The sequence below is a fragment of the Meleagris gallopavo genome, chromosome 1 (assembly GCF_905368555.1).
Source record: "Meleagris gallopavo chromosome 1, MGAL_WU_HG_1.1, whole genome shotgun sequence".
NCBI lineage: Eukaryota > Metazoa > Chordata > Aves > Galliformes > Phasianidae > Meleagris > Meleagris gallopavo.
The window spans coordinates 151,716,277-151,735,423 of record NC_139404.1 but is presented as its reverse complement, the minus strand read 5'-3'; the positions used below and the strand labels follow the sequence as shown (position 1 = coordinate 151,735,423).

At 35.0% G+C, this 19,147-nt stretch overlaps 1 protein-coding gene across 6 annotated transcripts in view; it reads left to right on the top strand.

Annotated features, from left to right (window-relative positions):
* The first annotated feature begins 958 nt into the window (after nt 1-958).
* SCEL (sciellin) overlaps nt 959-19,147 on the top strand; it is a 51,786-nt gene continuing 33,597 nt past the window's right edge. For 2 of the 6 annotated variants that reach the window (XM_085215693.1, XM_085215692.1), the window contains exons 1-6: nt 959-1,131; nt 8,081-8,154; nt 12,440-12,557; nt 13,209-13,271; nt 13,596-13,679; nt 18,771-18,830. In XM_085215693.1, coding sequence (XP_085071819.1) covers nt 8,112-8,154; nt 12,440-12,557; nt 13,209-13,271; nt 13,596-13,679; nt 18,771-18,830 — 368 coding nt within the window. In that variant the 5' untranslated portion in view covers nt 959-1,131; nt 8,081-8,111. Of the gene's footprint in view, nt 1,132-2,582; nt 2,741-8,080; nt 8,155-12,439; nt 12,558-13,208; nt 13,272-13,595; nt 13,680-18,770; nt 18,831-19,147 lie in introns of those variants that run through there. The other 4 variants (XM_019610609.2, XM_085215690.1, XM_010728711.3 and 1 more) reach the window with 4 other exon arrangements.

Genomic DNA, 19,147 nt, shown 5'->3' with positions numbered 1-19,147 from the left:
TGTTACTAACTACCTAGCCTGTGAAGAGATAATCATCAGCAAAAAGAAAGATTTGAAACATGGCTTGAGACATTTATTAAGTTGGTTTGTGTCAGTGTTTGCTTTTTTTAGTATTAAAATACAGTCTTAATTTTAATGAAAGACAATAGGACTAAAGGAGCATCTTGTATAACCATTTCTCACACATTTTGTTGCAAAAACTCTCCAAATATAAAATAAGCATGGACTTTTATATATATATATGTATATATGTACGCATATAAATGTATCTATAACAGACTTTGTGCCCCAGATTGAACTATAGCATCTTACAAAGCATTCACATAACAAAGTGATTGTTCCCTAACACTGTATTTAGTAATGATGAGACAGTTTTAGCCTTCAGAGAAACAAACTGTAGTCACTGTAAATAAAAATAAAATAAAATAAAATAAAATAAAATAAAATAATAGCAGAGGCGGTCTCTTTTCTTTCTTCTATTTATTGTTGGCTGTACTGAAGGAGAATGCAAATGTGCAGAGATAAGGGAGACTTGCAACAAGGTCTCATGTGGGAGGGTTTTCCCCACAGATGTTTTTCCTCTGCCCACATACTCTGACAGAGCAAATACCTAATGTTTATCAGTATACAGTGCCTTCTCCACTTCTGTAGAATTTTCCTGTGATGAAATGCAGCATTTCTTTGTGTGTGCCCGTGTAAATACCTGAAACCCTCTATCTGAGAGACAGTGCTAAAGCTCTGCAATATATGCATCTATGGAAAATCCTAATGAGACTGATATATTGCTTCAAGCTTTGCTTGGTTTTCTGTTTCAAGGTATGTGCAAGCATTTTATTTTGCAAAACCCAGCCCTATCGAACTTGAAAAGTACAGCAAGCACAGAAGTATAACAACTTCCCAGTACTTTTAATTGATCTGGTATTTCTACAAGGCGCCACCCTTTTCCACACCTCCTGCCTCCTCCTTAAGTGACTCAGCTTCTGAAGTAGAAGTCTCTTGACTTTTCAGGCGGCTGGATGGAGAACAACTGTGCAGCTCTCTATCTGCTTTGATTGTACCTCACTTCCAGGTATCTTCAGGTTGACTTACAATACTGAACCACACTAGGACATTGACTTTGACTGTATCTAGGTAAGAGCATTTAGTTTTTTGCTTATAAATACCAAGTATTTAAAGTCCTCCATTTTCAAATGCTGTGTGATTTTGGAGTGTCCAGCTTTAAGGAATCTGATTTTCAATAAGTGAATGTGCTATGAAAATTCATGTGTCTCAGTTTAGGTCTTCAAAATTCCTCCACCTTTCTGAAATCTTCTCTTGCCCTTACTGTCTTAATTACATAATTAATTACTTTTTATTCCTAATTGTAGTTCTTTGATGATGAACCCGCAGTTCAGACCCCTTTTCATGAATGGCTATTTTAATGTCATTATGTCACTTTTACTCTATGGCTTGACTTTTGTTTCTTTACTGTTTCTTTGGAATTTTTATCTAAAATGAAGTAAAGTCTATTAAGATATAATTTACTTGAATTTGCTTTAGTTACAAGATTTTTAAAAGAAAATAGCAATAGATTTTTTTAAAGAACAAACCATTCGTGAAATATTAAGAATCTACCTTTTTCTAATTTCCTAAATAATACCTAATTTCTACCTTTGCATAAGGTATAGCAAAATGCTTGTTCTTCTGTGATACAATGATTTAGCCACAGCATGATGTGAACTCTTACATAAACAGGAAAAGTTCTTTATTAGAAATGTTGCAAAATGAAAGGAAATAGATTAATAAAGAAATTAAAAAATTAAAATGAATACCTTCTTTACCCCATTAAAACAACAACACAAATTTAAAATGGATCAATATTTCTAATTAAAAAGCACATACAAATTCGGGTTCTGTCTTAGCAGATGATTTTTGGCATACATTAGGGACAGCTCCAAAGCGTAATTTCTTTCAAAACAGAATCTTCTCCACCCACGTCCTGAAAAACCAGTTTTGAGAGCTCTTTCTGCTACAAATAGATGAATGACTTCTGTCTTACATTTGTGTGTTCTCTGGTCCAACCTTGCTTGTTCTCACCTTGCCTATTTTAACTTTATGTATGTGCACGTTATTCCTATTCTTTACAAGAGCTGTTATAAATTCTCTGGCCTAAACTATGAGTAAAATATTCATTTATACACACTGTATTCTTTCCAGAAGTTTAAAAATGTGTTATATTGCTTTTTATCTGATATGAATCTCAGGAAGAAAAATATTCTAGGAATGTGTTTTTATTGTTCTTCAATGTCTATAAAATAAATGTACTTGTCTTGTGGTTTTCAGCAAAAGTACAGAAAAGTTAATAAATTGCCAGATAAACATTTTAGTTACAATTTTGATATTCACATGTTCAGTGTTAAGCTTTGACTACTCACTTAGTACTGCACTGAGTGTTTTAGGTTCAGCTGGGGTGGAATTGTTTTCTTTAGAGTGTCTGGCATAGTGCTCTGTTTTGATTCTAGGAGAAAAACAGTGTTGTTAACACACTGATGTTTATAGTTGCAGCTAAGCGGTGCTGTACAGCGCCTACACCATTCTCAGCAAAAGGCCCAAGAAGCTGGGAGGGAACAGAATTAGGACAGCTGACTTAAACTGGCTGAAGGGATATTCTAAACCACATGACATCAAGTGGAAGGAGTTTTGAAGGGGGTGTGAGTTCATCAGGCTCTCTTTTGCTGCTTAACGGACTAGCTGGGGGATGGTGAGCAGTTGCTTGTGCATCATTTGTCATACACATTTATATATATATATGTAATAATTACAACTCATTTCCTATTATCTTTGTAAATAGTTTTATCTCAACTCGTAAGTTCTACTTTGTTTTCTTTGATTCTCTCCCCCATCCCAGGGAGAGTGGGGAGGAGGGGGTAAGTTAATGTGTGCTGCTAAGATTCCTGTAGGATTAACACTGAGCAACAGCATTATTCTTTCTATTTCATGTCCTGAACTACAATCTTGAACTGTGGTAATAGATGCTGGTGGTAATTTTGGAGAGAGAAGAGTGCAGCAGCCATTATACATACAGATCTGCACCTGCCAGAGTGGATCTTTAAGTTATATGCTTAATAAGGCAAGGTTGGCCATGTGAAGCGTGATACAACTTTGGCTATCTCTTGCTGTGATGGGGACTTGAAAAATAGCTTCTGTCCATGACCAGGAAGCGAACCCATGTTTAGAAATACAAATTCTTATTTATGTATAGTTAGTCAAGCCTGACAAACAGCCACAACTTTTGATAGGATCATGATAGACATTCACTTGAGGGGAGAAATGATGGATGTAGAAACAGCTGATTTCCAGACCATCCAGATTGCATCTCACACGTATGGTTATCTATCTAGAATTGTAATGATGTGTATTCCAGTACCTTATTTCAAAGTTTTGCGATCTTTATCCTTTATCAAGATGAGGTGACTTCAATCAGTTGCTGCTCACACGTCTAGGTCTTACTATACTCAAGAGAAATAAAGGTCTTACTATATTCAAGATGAAATAATGATGTTTACTGATGTAGTACTGTGATTAAATAGGGTCAGATGAGATTTTCTTTAATATATCATATCTTTGACATTCCTTTTATATAAATGGAGGATAAGTTGTGAGTTAGAGTACTAACTTCAACAGTGCCTATGGAGAAAAAATATAAAAAAGATTAAACCAAAGTAAACCTGCATTTTATTCAATCACCAGTGTAGTTATTCTGTTCAGAATTTTTCATTGGTTTAAGTGAAAGGAAGTAAATAGTTTAAAACACTAAGGATGTGGAACATTAGTTTTCTAACCTTGTTGTTAAATTTCTATTTGAATGATTCTAAAATTTTGAGCTATAAATACTCAAAAATACCAAATTTTCATCTTACTTTAGAGCAGCATAGTGCTTCAAGATGAGATTTTGGTGGAAAGTTTTGTATTTGGGATAAAGAAAGAAGTGCCTGTTTACTTTCACATGGCAGGGATCTGGTGTTTTTGAAAAGTTGAAATTGCAAGGATACAGTACACATATGCTTGAAAAAAATAATCAATTTTCTGACTTTTCAGAAAAGAGGATGTACCTGCCACTACATTCTTAGATCTACTTCAATGAACAACTTATACACTGTGATAATATGCAGTATATTTAAGCTGGGAAAGAAACAATGTATAATAAAAGTGAAATCTATGTAATATTAATATTTATAAATAAGATCTTAATCACTCACATAGCTAGAAGCTATAGAACAGAAACATTTTTGGCTATAACTAATTCAGTCTAATGTGGAAAAAATGATTCTTATGCAAAATGCTTGCATTATTCTTGTTTCTGTTTGTTTATATTTTTCAAAATGTGTAAATATATAGAAAGCTACAGCCCAGACCAAATCAAGGAAGGCAAGAGGACTCTGAAGTATGAGAGTATTCAGCCTAGCTGAAAACTAGGTGGTCTAGCTTTAAATATTTATGGCAGCCTGAGGTCTTCTGCTGATCAAGATGTGGAAATGAGATGTAGAATTGTGAACATGGTTATGTGTCGACTTCTGCTTCTTTCCAAATAACTTACTACAGAAGCTACGGAAAAGTAGAGAACAGAGTCTTTAGCAGGGTCTGTGGTGACAGAACAAGGGGAAATAGTTTCAAGCTTAAAGAGGGTAGACTTACGTTAAATATAAGGAAAAAATCTTTTACAGTGAGGATGGTGTGGTACTGGAAGAGGTTGCTGAGAGGTGGTGAATGCTCCGTCCCTGGAGACATTCAAGGTCAGGCTGGAGAATCTGATGTAGCTGTAGGTGTTCATTGCAGGGGAGTTGGACTAGATGGCCCTTAAAGGTCATCTTCCAACTCTAAGGATTCTATTATTCTATGGTGATTCTACTACCAGCTTGAAGAAGCATTTGACTACCTCTGAAGTCATGTTTGAAGGTATTTTTCTGGGTTAAACTGTATTTGAATTTCTCCAAAAATGTGGGGAATTCTGAATAAAGGACTGCTATGCCCTAAAACCTTTTGGGAGCAGCTCATTGGACTGGCTTGGGCAGTTTTCATTTCCTTTTAAAGTTTCCTGACGCTGTTTTTAAATTCAAATTTGCACTGAAGCAGCATTCCTATTTGTTTTTATTTTGCATTCCAGCAGAGTTGTTTGGCTTCAGTGGCTGAGCTCTTATTAAGAAAACCTGAACATAATTTACTACTATACTATAGAGGACTAGAACTTCTCTTTTTCACAATTTGATTTTAGAAGTTTTTTTTTTTTTTTTTATCTCCTCATAGTTATGGGATGTTGATGAACTGTTCACTGACCTGTGTGAATAGTGTGTTGGTTTTAGATCTTTATAAGTCGAAGTTTTCAAACTAATGTGATTCTCATAGTTTTCTGTCCATTCCTCTTTTCACATACGCAGATGCACACACCTTTTACGTAATAGTGAAGATCAAGAAAAAAATGCTTTGAATTTTATCCTGTCTCTTTATGCAAGATTCTTTCCATTTTTAAGATCTTGAACTCTAATTCTTCCTCTGATGACTCTTCATCATCTGTGCAGAGACCAAATTCAAAGGGTTTTTAATTTGCATTTCAAAATTGTAATGGACTAATCTAGGATATACAACTTAAAAGTACAAAAGCGAGACATAAATCTTGAGAACGACATGACATTGTGCTCTGGGTTTGAAATTTCTGAATGTCTGACGCATTTTCAGTGCTGGCTGTAAAAGGTATTGAGCTGTTTCTAATGCTCATTGATGCATTCTACTTTGGGGCTTAAAGACTAGGTAGTAGTTTATTTTGGATGCTGTACACATGTGCAACAGAAATATTTTTTTTACCCTGACAACAATGCAAACTGAATATAGGATGAGACGACACACAGCTTCAATTAAAAGATGAAGAAAGAAAGTAGTCTCGCTGTGGACTGTTCTCAGTTCTCTGCTGGACTTTGTTTTGTCATGCATGGAATAGCAAACCTGTTTTTCAGTTGTTTTTAGAGTCAGTATTCTTCATGCATTTTTAGTTATTCTGTATATTTTAAAGTCACGTCTCAAAACATATGATTTCTGTTTGCTTTGGGGATAATTTATTTTCCTGAACTAATATCTGTGGCTTTCTTTTCTGTGACATCTATATAGCAATTACCTGCTGTTTTAATGAGAAATATTTCAAATGCAAAATATGAATTTTTAACAAGAAATTTTGAGCCTTAGAATATCCACATTTGATCTGATCTTGATAAAAGAAGGCTCTTCGATGTTTTGTAATATCTTCCCTCAGAAAATATATTTTAAATTCTTTAATAGAAAATAAATGGAAGTTCCTTCTGCAGAAACTACTTTTATTTGTCCAGATGAAAAAGTGCCAGCACTCACTGACATGCTGAAATGTCAAGCTTCTTATTATCCAGAGACTGACTGAAATAAAAAGCAGTATCAGATGTCCAGTTGTTGCTAAGTTGAAAATATAGCTGAAAATATAAATAAATCAGAACTATCATCCTTTTTTTCTCATATGACTGTGACAGTTCAGGAAAATATACAGCAAGAATATTCATTATTTAAAATGGATTGCCTGAACAGTTCCCAGGAAATTCAGTACATACCTACTTAAAACCTTGTATCAGTAATTTTGAAAGGTATTTTGTAACTTGCTGCAAAATAAATAAGGCTCACTATAGCCCTGAGCATATTTTTATTGGGTGGGAATCAGATCCAACATTCATGTGTTTTCTACATGTGCTTTGTCAACATGTGCTTGGTACTAACAACTATAAGAAAGTAGTGTGGCTCAGAGCCCTCCAGTCAGCTTCTCAGAATTTTAAACTCTTATAAACATCTGGAATTTCACAGCTCAGTAAGACAGATGAAGACTTTTGTACTTCAATACTATTTTTAAATTTATATATATTTACTTTATAATAAGATCTGTCAATGCTTTCCTTTTTTGGTCATCATAAGCTCTCCTAACAATTATTTGGCAGTAGAAACATACAAGGGAATAATCTGCTCTAAGTGCAATTCATTGTGGCATCCACTAGTTATTTTGTTTCCATACCTTCATTTCATCATTATTTCTAATACCTTTGCTAAGCTTCTGCCAAAATTCGACGCCATCACCTTCCATCAGTAAAGAAACAGCCACACGCTCTGGTCTGTCAATCTGCTGTTTACATCTGTAAGACATAACAGTGTCACTCAGAGAATGTTTGCGACTTTTTAATGAATGTCTCTGTCATAGAAACTGTTTTCTTGTCCTGCTTTAAATCTTAGCAACCTGACCAGTGCAGTGGGTTGGGAAAATCCCAGCTTAACGTTGTTTTCTTGGAAAATCCTGCTTTTCAAACAGAAAACTGTTTGCTAAAGAGTATCATGTTCACATGCCTACGTTCTTGTTAGTATTATTTTTTTTTCCTTAAGGGAATTTTTTTGGTTATTAAAATATCATTATGTTTCACTTGATGTTTTCTATATAAGACTGATAATCAAAGTTTCAAAGCACATAGTGAAATTTTTGCATGACTCAACTCCCATATATATTTTTAAATCAGCATATTTGCAGGCTTGTTTTTAACCTTGTTTCAGACAGGGAAGGAAGTCAGTGACTTGTGAACTGCTGCAGGGCAGAAGAACCACCTCTTCCTCCTTCTCCCCCTCTGTCCTCAGAGCCCTGCTGTTAGCTGCAGGCCACTGAAGCTGTGAGACCTGTCAGCAGGGCTGGGTGAGCCCACACGTGCTCCAGGCAGCACTCTGAGCCACAGGCTGATATCATCTTCCCACCTGAGTCTTCTCTTCTGAAGCCTCTCATCACCACGTATGTTCTCAGGGAAGAAGCTCCAGACAAGAAGAAGAGAAAGATGAGCACAGATGCAGGGCAGGATTATACACTGTCTTAACAACGGATGGAAAAGTGAATACCATGCCTGAACTTCAGTTCAAAGAAGGCTGCAGCTATCTCTAAGCCATTCTATCTAACTAAACTTGTCCAAGGAGCTGATCAAAGTGGCAAATGTATTTACTCTGACTTCGAGGCTGATTCCTAATCTTACTGCCATCTTTTCTTTTTCGTGTTCTATTTTAGATTCCCACAGAAGGACACCCCACAGAAGAAAATGTCAGCCTTCAGCATACAAAAGCAGTCTCCTAATCAAAGCGGTAATACTGAGTATCCTTCAGTTTCTGCTGGGGTCTCTTTTACTTACTGTTTGCAAGCACTGCTGTGCCCATTGAACAGCTCCCTTCCAAGGCACACCAACACTCTTTGGTAGCAACACTGACAATGACTACTCTTTGATACTGATATGCAATTGTACCCACTACAGCTGCAAAGTCAGGAGTATTTATTGAAACAGAGTTCTCAGGGCGGTGGTGGTGTCTCTATTCTGGGAGGTTTTCAAGAAAAGGTTAGGTGTCATGCTGAGTGGCATGGTCTAGTGGTACTGTGGTGATGCGTTGATGGTTGGACTAAACGATCTTGGTGATCTTTCCAACCTCAGTGATATTCTTTTATTCTATGATTCTGTGTCATGTGAAAACTTTTTCTGGCAGAGGTTTAGGCCAAAATACTGTGCTGGGTAGCATATCCAGGCAGTGTGGTACAAGATGGCAGTTCCCCATGGTATCCTGGTTGCTGTGGAAACCCCATGGGAACATGGCAGCTTGGCCATCCACTGTCCTTTGACTTCAATGGAGAAAATGAGAAACTGGGGAAAATTAGAATGGAAGGGAGGAGGGGGGAAAGTTGTTTAATCATTGTCAGATGGGACATAATATTTCTAAAGACTTACTGTTTTGAGGTGCTTGAGGGCCTAGTTTTGGTGATCCACTAGAAGTCCTAGCTCATCAAGATGGCCACAGCCATGCTTTCAGGGCTGACCAGGGCTGGAGGCAGCTCAGCCACAAGGATAAGCATCGTGCAGCCTACCCACTGGATTGATTGCAAAAAACTTTATTATTTGTGCATTTTCCTTTTTACAGCTTTCAAGAACTTGTACTGATGTTGCCATTTTCTTCAGGCAGTACTCAATGTAAGGCAGCCCTGCTGTAGGGAGGCAGAAGATAGGAAGGGAGCAAGCATTCTGCCCTCTGAGGAGGGCTTCCCAGGAGCAGCAAAACTGGAAATGGCCTCTGGAAACATGCTGGAGGCATGCACCCTGAAACAGGCTGTATCACCCATGCCCTTGAGCATACTGAAAATCAGTATTTTGCTTTATTCTGAATGTTCATCAAGTCTGGCTGAATTCACTTGGGTTTGGGAGGTAATTCCTCTGTTCCCGTGTTCAAGCCCTGCAAAAAATTAAGGTTGAAATAGTGAAGAAACAGTATATGAATAAGTGACTAGAGGCATCTGTATTCAAATCTGTATAGTGATAAGGACATAAACTATTGCCAAAGTAAGAAGAGAGTAAGCTCTGTCTACCTGTGCTCACGTGACCTACATGGTTGCATCAGATATGTATTCGATTATTAATTGAAACTTAGGAGGTAGTTATTTAGATTAGAAATGAATGCTGTTCAGCAAAGTGTAAGCCTTATGCACTAGCAAATAACTTGTAATATTTCTTGAAAAATAAGCACAGTGTATATCCTTTGGCTGCTGCCTTTATAGGAGATCTCCTGAAGCCTTATGTGCACTGAACAATTTAAAAAAGCCATGTTTTCTCTGAAATCCAAATGATTTTGGGGTAGATGATAAGAGTTTTCATAAAATGTCATTAGAATAGAAAAAGATTCCATATAACAAGTTAATAACTGGATTTATATTGAGTACTTCTTGAACATGTTATGTTCCTGTCTTTACTTCAAGATTTAGAGGAGGTTATGGCTTAAAGCACAGCACAGATTCAGATTTATTGCACAGTTGAAAGCTGCTCTGGCAAAAACTGTAAGTATGAAAGGAATGCTGGAGTTACCTCCACTCCTTGCCAAAGAGAAATTTTATCTCTGGAATGCACATACTTGAACTCATATTTTTCCTACTTTCATGAATTAAAGTGTTGGATTTTTTCCAGTGCAAATGATTGCACCAAATTGAAAATATCTACATATTTATGAGAATAGGAAGCCACAGTTCTTGCGATTACATCTTCACTCAAGTCCTTGATTTTTGATTGTAGTCTGTTTTATTTCTGTGTATCTTCATCCAAGTCTCTAGTACATTCCAGTCATTACTAATAGCATCAGTATAGTCAAAACAATAAATATTTTGAGTAAATGCCCTTAATACAGTTTTGCTTGCCAATTACAACTATATCCATTCTTGGCAGTGACTATGAGACAATGACATTGTTTAAACTGATGAAGTTCCTTCTCTATTCTGTTTACAAGAAGTGAAGTGAATTTTCAATAGATATTTCAATGAACCATAGGAGTTATGCAGGGAAGGCTGTGATATTTTCATTTTTTGAAGTCTTTAGCACAGGTTTCAATAAATATTTTTAAGAAAGAAACTAGTTTAAGTGTAAGAGAACAGGCTGGTACAGAAACTATGCAGTAAGGATGGATGATGTTTTGATCTTAATTTGTGATTGTCAACACATTCTCAAACATCTAACTTTGATGTGCATATTCATTTTGTAATAGTCACAAAGGGATGCATCTTTGTTGCTCTAAAAATAAAATTAAACTTTGGGATCAAGGCCAAGAGACAGCAACACACATCTATACTCTCACATCCATGCTTCTTAAATGTTTGCCCCTTCTGTAGCACTTAGTCTTGGAGAGAGATAATTCAACAAAGAAGCAGAGAATGTCTCTACAGCTGAGCAAATACAAATGATAAGGAGTCCAATCCTTGAATTGCTTCACTGGCCTTCTTTTATTTGGTGGTTGAACATATCTGCTGTGAAAAAGAACAGATAAGAACAGGCACAGTTTGGTCTGCAGTTAGGTACAGAGTTTGACAACTTTTTTCATGGTATAATAGTGTACTTTTTTCATGAAGAAATGTATTTGAAAGATAAATCTTGGCCACTGTCACTTAAAATAAATGTTTTGGTGTTCTGTTATGATTCTATGTAACACTCACTGTAGTTACTTGTCATTTTTCATGTTATTTATCTTTTTTTTTTGTTACCACTACAGCTGATGATCTTGAATCAAAAGCAAGAGCTACATTTTCTTAAAATCACAGCAAAATGTCAAAATACAGCATTGAAAAATGACACAATATGGACTGTGAAGTGTGATCTTCCTTTAAAATTGAATGTCCTTAATGAATATCAGATAATAATGTCTCCTAAAATGTGGTGTGTAACTACTTTCCCTCAAATGCTGGGAATTAGAACTTCATGGAGAAAATCATTAAGGTCTCTGAAGGAAAACCTGAAAAGTTCAGTGTTTTTCGTCAGTCAGGTTTTTGACTAACTGGATGCCATTGAAAAAGATTTTTTGTATTTAATACTTTACCAGGAAAATGTGGAGTTTCTAATAGAGCTCAGCTTCCAGTCCTGCATTTTAAAGAGAAATGTTGTAATGGCAAAAAAATATTCCATTCCACTTCAAAGAAGAAGATGGTATGAAACTCAGAAGGAAGAAAAAGAAATGGAAATAATGGATAATAGTTTTAATATTTTTGTTTGTTCCTGGTGCAAACTCCTCATAAAGAGAAACCAAAGGAAATAAAGATTAGCTTTCTAATACAATGAAGAACATATATTCTCACAGATCAAGTGAACATCATATTATTAGTTTCTCAATATACTAGATATCAGCATTGTTAGGCAAAGCTATTTTAGGTTATTTACATAAGTAAATAAAAATTATATGTGTGTGCATGTTTGTTGTACTATTTCTCTTGAAAACCTTTGAAAACATAAAAATACTACATTTAGAAAAAGTTAAGGAAAACTACATAGTTGGTTAGAACAGAGAACTTTGTTTGTTAAGCCTCTGAGGAAAAAGCTTCAGAGGGAGTCTGAGCCTTTTGAGGAACCTGAAAATTCAGAGAAGTTGGGCTGGATGTGGGTGAATGACCATGTGATCATTTCCAGATTAGCTTTCACCTGAAATTTGTATCCTGTTCCACATCTAAAAATACAGATACCACAGAGATTCCCCGGGAAAATAGGAATCATATGTTTGGCCCTGGAAAAACCATTGTATGTATATTTCATAATTCTTCTATCAGATCCGTCATATTTGTTTACAGTAAAAAACATATCCCTAGCTACTTCATATTGAGAATGAAAATGAATTCAGTTTGATAAACTGTCCTTTTGCATTCCTTTTAAAGTTGAAGGCATTAAGTCACAAACTTTTCAAGGAAACAGACTGCACTAAACAAGATCATCAAACATATTCCTTGTGCTTTTTTTTTTCTGGTGGTAAAAAAGCTGAACTTTCACAGATTTCACCCTTTCTAACAGTACTTTTTAATAGTAAAAGTTTCCAAAGCTTTCTCTTGCCTTCATTTTCAATACATGTTTCTCTGCATTTGTAGATAAAAAGAGCCCTTCTGTTGCAATTAAAAGCAGACAGCAAGCTAATCATGATGTTAACAAGCGACGGACCCTTTTGCAAGATAACAGCTGGATAAAGAAGAGACCTGAAGAGGAAAGGTAGGAAAGATCTGAAGTACATTTCTTCAGTCTTCATGTTATCATGCTAAGTAAATATTTTCTTTGAATGTCTACTTTTTGAATGAATTATATTACCAAAAATTAAATAGATCTCATAAAATAACTATTATTTACTCATCTTGATGAAATATTCATTATGTTATGGAACATTAGTCTGTTGGACTTTCAGTGACTGTTTTTTAGTAGGACTTCTGTGCACTGAGTATTTAATGAGATGTACTGAGCATCTCAGGCTTGTGCTTTGCATGAAAAGTCCCACATTTCCTGTTTGTATGTTCCAAGATTACCATCTGACTCTTTTTCACAGGTCTGAAGACTGCAAACCTTGACAAATTCCTCTAAGGAACTTAGTAAAGTCAGAATCATTTGAAATTTACTGTAATGCAAACTGGTGCTTGTATTAGAGTAGAAACTCAACCTAAAGACCAGGCCCTCCATGAAGAGCACATAGGAAGAGATAAGTCCAAAATGTTTGGAGTAATCTAATCTAATAGTTCTATAGTTGGTGTGGCTATAGTGGTAGTAAATGGCTGTGAAATCTGATTGAGGACAGAAATCTTTTGCCAAGATACATTTTTCTATTGTTGGTATTCAAATTTAAACTAACCACTGTCTTTATTCTCCTTGTAGCGCTGATGAAAACTATGGAAGGGCTGTACTTAATCAATACAAATCCCAAGATAGCCTACACAGGTACCACAGATTATCTAAACATCTTTCTGATGATGAGAAAACGAAACACCCTTCCATTATAACCTGTTTATATCAAGAGCTTTCTTTAAATAATAATCCACTATAGATGTGACTTTCATTTCCCACTGTAAATCTGTTCTCATTTTAAATCTGACATAATTATTAAGCTGATGATTGAAATAGATACAGGATTGGATTTACTAACACCTGAATAGTCTAAAATTCTGTATGAGACTTTAATTCATTTCCTATATTGTTTGATATATGATGAGTTGTTTAATAAAACAGTGACAAATGTGTTATTTTTAACCTTTTTTATGGCAGGAGCGCAAATGAAAAGGAAGATCAGAAAACTGCACTTGGACGATACAGATCTGATACTAACTTGGACAGGTACAGATGTTTTTCGTATGTATTTAATTTTGTGATTCTCATACGTATAAGTAGTCTCAAATATGAAGGCATGAATGAGATAAATCACATATCATTTTTTTCTATTTACTAAGTAGAAGAATTTGAACGATTTTTGCATGAATTGTAAATGAGACAATTGGAAATGTGATTTGGGAAAAGGTTCTTTTTGACATCTTGCTCTTCTTCCCTTGTATCAGTTCATGTGGACTCTTGTGCTCATAAAAGTAAACACCTCTGCACAGATGATCCATTTACTCCTTCCCAGTTTCCTTTTTTTCAAACTATAAATCAGTATCCTATCTCCAACAGTTAAGCACAACATGTCTAATAATTAGTTCTTTCCAAATCCTTGTTGCCACTTCATACTATGATAAATATCAGGACCATATAAGTATCTTAAAGGTGCTTAATTTAAATGTTCTTATCAGTGTTAACTTCTGTCTAGTTCTTTAAGACATGATCACACCAGTATTTGCAGATTGTTTCTGCAGAAAATCTTCAAAATTCAGTCCACAATTAGTATCTGTTATCAACAAGACCCTATCACTACCAGAATTTAATGCACACTTTGTAGAAAACATGAACTTGTTTGGTTGAATCTTGGTACTTTGTAATTTTGTTTGATGAGCATATTTATGGTGTTGTAAGAAACAATGACAAATTATTGCATTGCATTTATTGTGTCCATGGAAATCTGGAATAAAATGGGCTACAGTGCTCTGTGATTCTTCTATGGGCTGATGAATTCTACTGTATTTGTTCCTTCATCATGAAGAAGTGAGCCTATAACTTTATTTTACGTATTGCTTTTCTCCATATCTTTTCTATCTCCATGTTAGTCTTTCTGACCTGAATGTCCACCTCAGAGCACACCTTGCGTATGTACGGGAATATAGCAATGGTTTCTGGTTCATTTGCCGTATCTTTTCTCATACTTCATAATGAATTTGCTCTTTTCAGTACCGCTGAGAATTGAGCTGACATTTTCACAATATTATCTTTATAACTCTAAGACCTCTTTCTTGAGTGATAATAGCTAGTTCAGAGATCAGTTGTTTTTCTTGGCAGGCCTTACTTTGCATCTAAGAAAAATGAATGTCACCTGCCATTTTAGAAATCTGGTATTTTAACACATGACTTCTGAAAGCCTTGCCAGTCAGTATTTGCTTTGACTATCATGAGTTAGTGTAGTTGGCAAGCAACATTCTCTGGCTTCTGTTTTCCAGATAATTTCTAGATATATGGAAAACACAGGTCTTGTACAGATCTCACTTTCCTCTCTGAAAAAAATACCATTTATTCCAAATCCTTATTTATGACTTTTTAAACAGTTTTTTGTGCATGAAAGAACTCTATTACCACATGGTAGATTAGTTTATTTAACAGTCTTTAATGAGGAATTTTCTAGGAGTCTGTTTGGAAATGCAAGCAGACTGTATCTACCATGTCATTCTTACCCACAAACTCATTGACTCAAAAACAAATTTAAGACCTTTTTTTTCAGAATAGAAGCTTTGACTGCTAGTTTAGAAGCCATAGGGCAGTTCCACTTTCTATAGTGTTGATGAAAAGTATTGTCCTGAACATCTCTATCCAGCTGGGAATTTCTGCTTTGTGATATTAAAGATGCCTGAATTATTTTCGGTTGTTAGATGCCTGTCTGTGTTCTTATACACACAAATATCTAAAATAAATTGTTATTAATATGCAACAGGTGACAACAAAATAAAGAAATGTTTATATATATGAATAAACATTTCTGATAACTGATGTGGACTAAGTGAATAATGTTAGTTCTATGTTAAAATGACAAAAATGAGGAAGAAGGTAGTCGTTTATTTTTTCTCAGTCCTCATTGGTCTTCTCAAATCTGTGATATCAGTAATTTCAGGATTAATTCATACACACCCATTGCCAGAAGGCACTTCTGTGAATATGAATCATGTCTTCTGCATCTTCTCAAATTTGCAACCTGAGGCATAAAAGGGTGTGGTGATGTATTTTCTCTTAGCTTCTCTTTGTAACTTGCAGTTAAATTTGGTATTTCTGCTTCCTTGGTAAAGGATGTTTTCCACCAGGTACAATTCCCTTATTTTCTTACAAATTATTTCTGGCAAGAATAACAGTACTACAGAATTACAGCTTAGAATATAGCAGTCTTCAGACTAGCAATATTTCTTAGTTTTCTGTGTAAAAAAAAGAATCATTCATTTTTTTTTTTTTCCTCAAAACTAAAATGTGTAGCTGAAAAATGTCTTCTACGATTATGGAATGTATCAGAAAATCTAAAGCACTGTTCATAGCTTGACAGCTTTGAGAAGAATTACCTTCATACTGAAGATTTCTCAGCTGTTTACCAAGTAAAATAATTTTTGTTTAGCTAGGATGTTGTAAAAATGCAGTCTACCATGCTGAAGGCATGCGGATGTTACCAGTTTTAAGCCAGAGATTAGAATGTCTTTCCGAATTTCTACTTTTTATATCTTGTGAGCATTACTCCAAAGGACATGGATTTTCAAAATGGGGTTCTATCTAGATAAATGTGTCTTCAATAGCTAATTTTCAAAACATCTAAATAGTCATTGAAACTCTAATTTAAAAAATTGGAAATACACTGCTCAGAGAATACAGGAGCAATTCGATGTTCTTCAATCCATGTAGAAATACAACAGTGAAAACATATCTACAAGTCATTTCAAGTACAGATATGCTTCCCAACTCCTGTCATCTCCATATTCAAGGACATTATTGTTTGATATGAGTTTATCTGAAGCTCAACCTCAGAGGCATTCGAGGTCAGGATGGAAAGAGCCCTGAGCATCCTGATCTAGTGGGTGGCATCTTTGTCAACAGCAAGAGGGTTGGAGCTAAATGATCCCTTCCAACCCAAGCAATTATATGATTCTATGATAAACCAGTGTTCACAAAATTTGAACATCAGTTTCAGTATCAAGGAGCTGGAAGAGATGTTGGGGCTGTCTATATGCTTACACCATTGGCCGGAAGCACAAGGGCAGATGAGTTGAGAGAAATCTGTAGCTTGACTGTAGTAGATGCACATATACTGGCACATAGTTCTATACTTCATATGTCAGAGAAAAATTTAATATTAAGATGAGAAGATAAACTATTATTCAGTGGTACTAATCACTTTTTCACATCTCGAATATGCTATGCAATATTTCACTTATGTGTAAAGGGAGATGTCAGTAAATATGTCTATAGGTACAAAATAGCTTTCATACATGGAATGGCTGAAGAGAAAACATTTTCTCAGCTTGGAAAATAATGTAATGTAGGGAAAGTGAGTAAGGAAGGAATTTGACTGCTTTATTTTAAGAATAATGAGATACTCGATAAAAGGTTTAAGTAACAATTCAAAGAAAATAAAGAATATTTGGTTTTTTGTTAACACAAATTAATCTTAGGTTTCACCATTGCAGGATAATGTGGAGGTTAGATATTTAAATTGGTTCAGAAAAACATTAGATGGATAAATGCATCATTAATCCAGAAGTGTCTGTTGTAAACAGCACTGTGTGTGCAAACTGTGTATATTCTTCCACCACTGCTGATCAGAAGCAGAAAAGTTGTACAAGGAAAAATTAACTTTACAGTTAACTTCTTTTACTTTTTTCAAAACATTACTACATTGAGCAGCCAGATGGATGCCAGATGGACCCTTTAAGTCTTACCTAGAATGATATAATACATCACCACTTATTTTGCTTAAATTTTGAAAATAGGAAATGAAACTTTATTGAAATGCTTGTTTGGTGAATGAATTACACTTATGTTTGCATCCACAGTACAGTTTGCAAGATTAGTGAGACCTCTAGTGATCTTTTGGGAAATTGTAGCTGCCAGTCACTGTTACAAGACAGCCATGTAATGACATAGCTATTTGAGCAATTAAGTTTAAGATTTGAAGAGAGAACAGATTGTGTCTCAGTGTCCTTGAAGGATTTTCTTTAAATACAACCATCTTCCGTGATAGCTGGCTGAAGGCAGCATACAAAAGGTTTTGTACATAATATTGGATTATAAATGTAGAAATAATTATAGTTATGTATCTATGGGGTACGTAACAAAAATTAAGTAATTTCCATGTGTAATTAAGTTGCAGTTCAAAATATTTTTCAGCTAATTTAACCAAATATTTAAGATAAACATCTCAACTTAGTATTTGTAATTTATTTACTTCAGTTTATACTTGAACTCTTTGGACTCTCTCTCTTCTTACCAAAGGACATAGTCCTGAGCAGTCTGGTGGCACTGCTCAAGGGAGGTTGGACCAAGTGACCTCCACAGGTCTTTTCCAGCCTCAAATCTGTGATTCTGTGATTTCATTTATGGATTAAATATACATATAAGTATTTAAGTGTTTAAACTGTGTTTCAGCTATGATAGCTACATAATGCTTTCCGTGAAAGTGTGACAGGGCTTTGGGCAGCAACTCTACAATACTTAAGAGCCTTAAAAGTCATGATTAGTTCTTAGTAATGGCATAATAAAATCAATTTAAGGTAAAGCAACATAACTTCTGTGATAGATGGTACTCCTACAGGACCTTACTAGGTTTTATCAGGCATTTTTCACTAGAGCATTTTCAAATCATATTGATCTCTAAGGCCTTAAAGAAAACCATACCTCTGCATCTCTCAGGGAATGGTGAAGTGGATGGAAATAGTATACCTTACATACTGTTTATCTGAAAAACACTGCTTTCTTTCTAGTGTTCAGTTATAATTCAAAGGAATTGCTATATATTCTACTCTATTTTATTCTAAAATTAATTGTTACAGCAATAAGGCTTAGTATATCACTTAGAATCTAAACATCATAGTCTTTTAAAACAGTTTTTCAGTGAGCTACTTAGACTATTCAGATATGAATGCACTACATTTATATTAAGTCAGCTTCTCTTCTGTACCTTTTTTGTGATGCTATTAAATTTGTTATCTGAACACAGGACAAAGGGATACTTCATCTTTTAATTTTATTCAGAGGTTAAAAATAAATATCTAGAGTATGTATTTTGAGTAATTTCTGTTTTGTTTATTTTTGCTTTTTCTTTTTAAACAGAATATGTGATATCGACAAAATAAATAAGTCTCCCACTCTGAATAATAAGCAAAACAGTAGGTAAGTGTTTTGGAAATGTTATCATCTAAGCATTACATATTAGATATTATCACCTAAGTTACCTGTATATATAGCAAGAATGTATAAAGAAATAGTTAGTATGGTATATGGCTTAACAGTAGGTTTCACCATTTGACATCTGGAATGCAGCCATCCATGCCTAAGTTACCATGGACTCTTTAACAGGGGGGTTGGACTCGATGATCTCTTGAGGTTCCTTCCAACCCCTGTGATTCTGTGAAAAAGGGTCTTTTGGTGGATATTTCAACTGATGTCTTCCAGATACTTTGTTTTTAGAACAAGAGGAATTATTATTT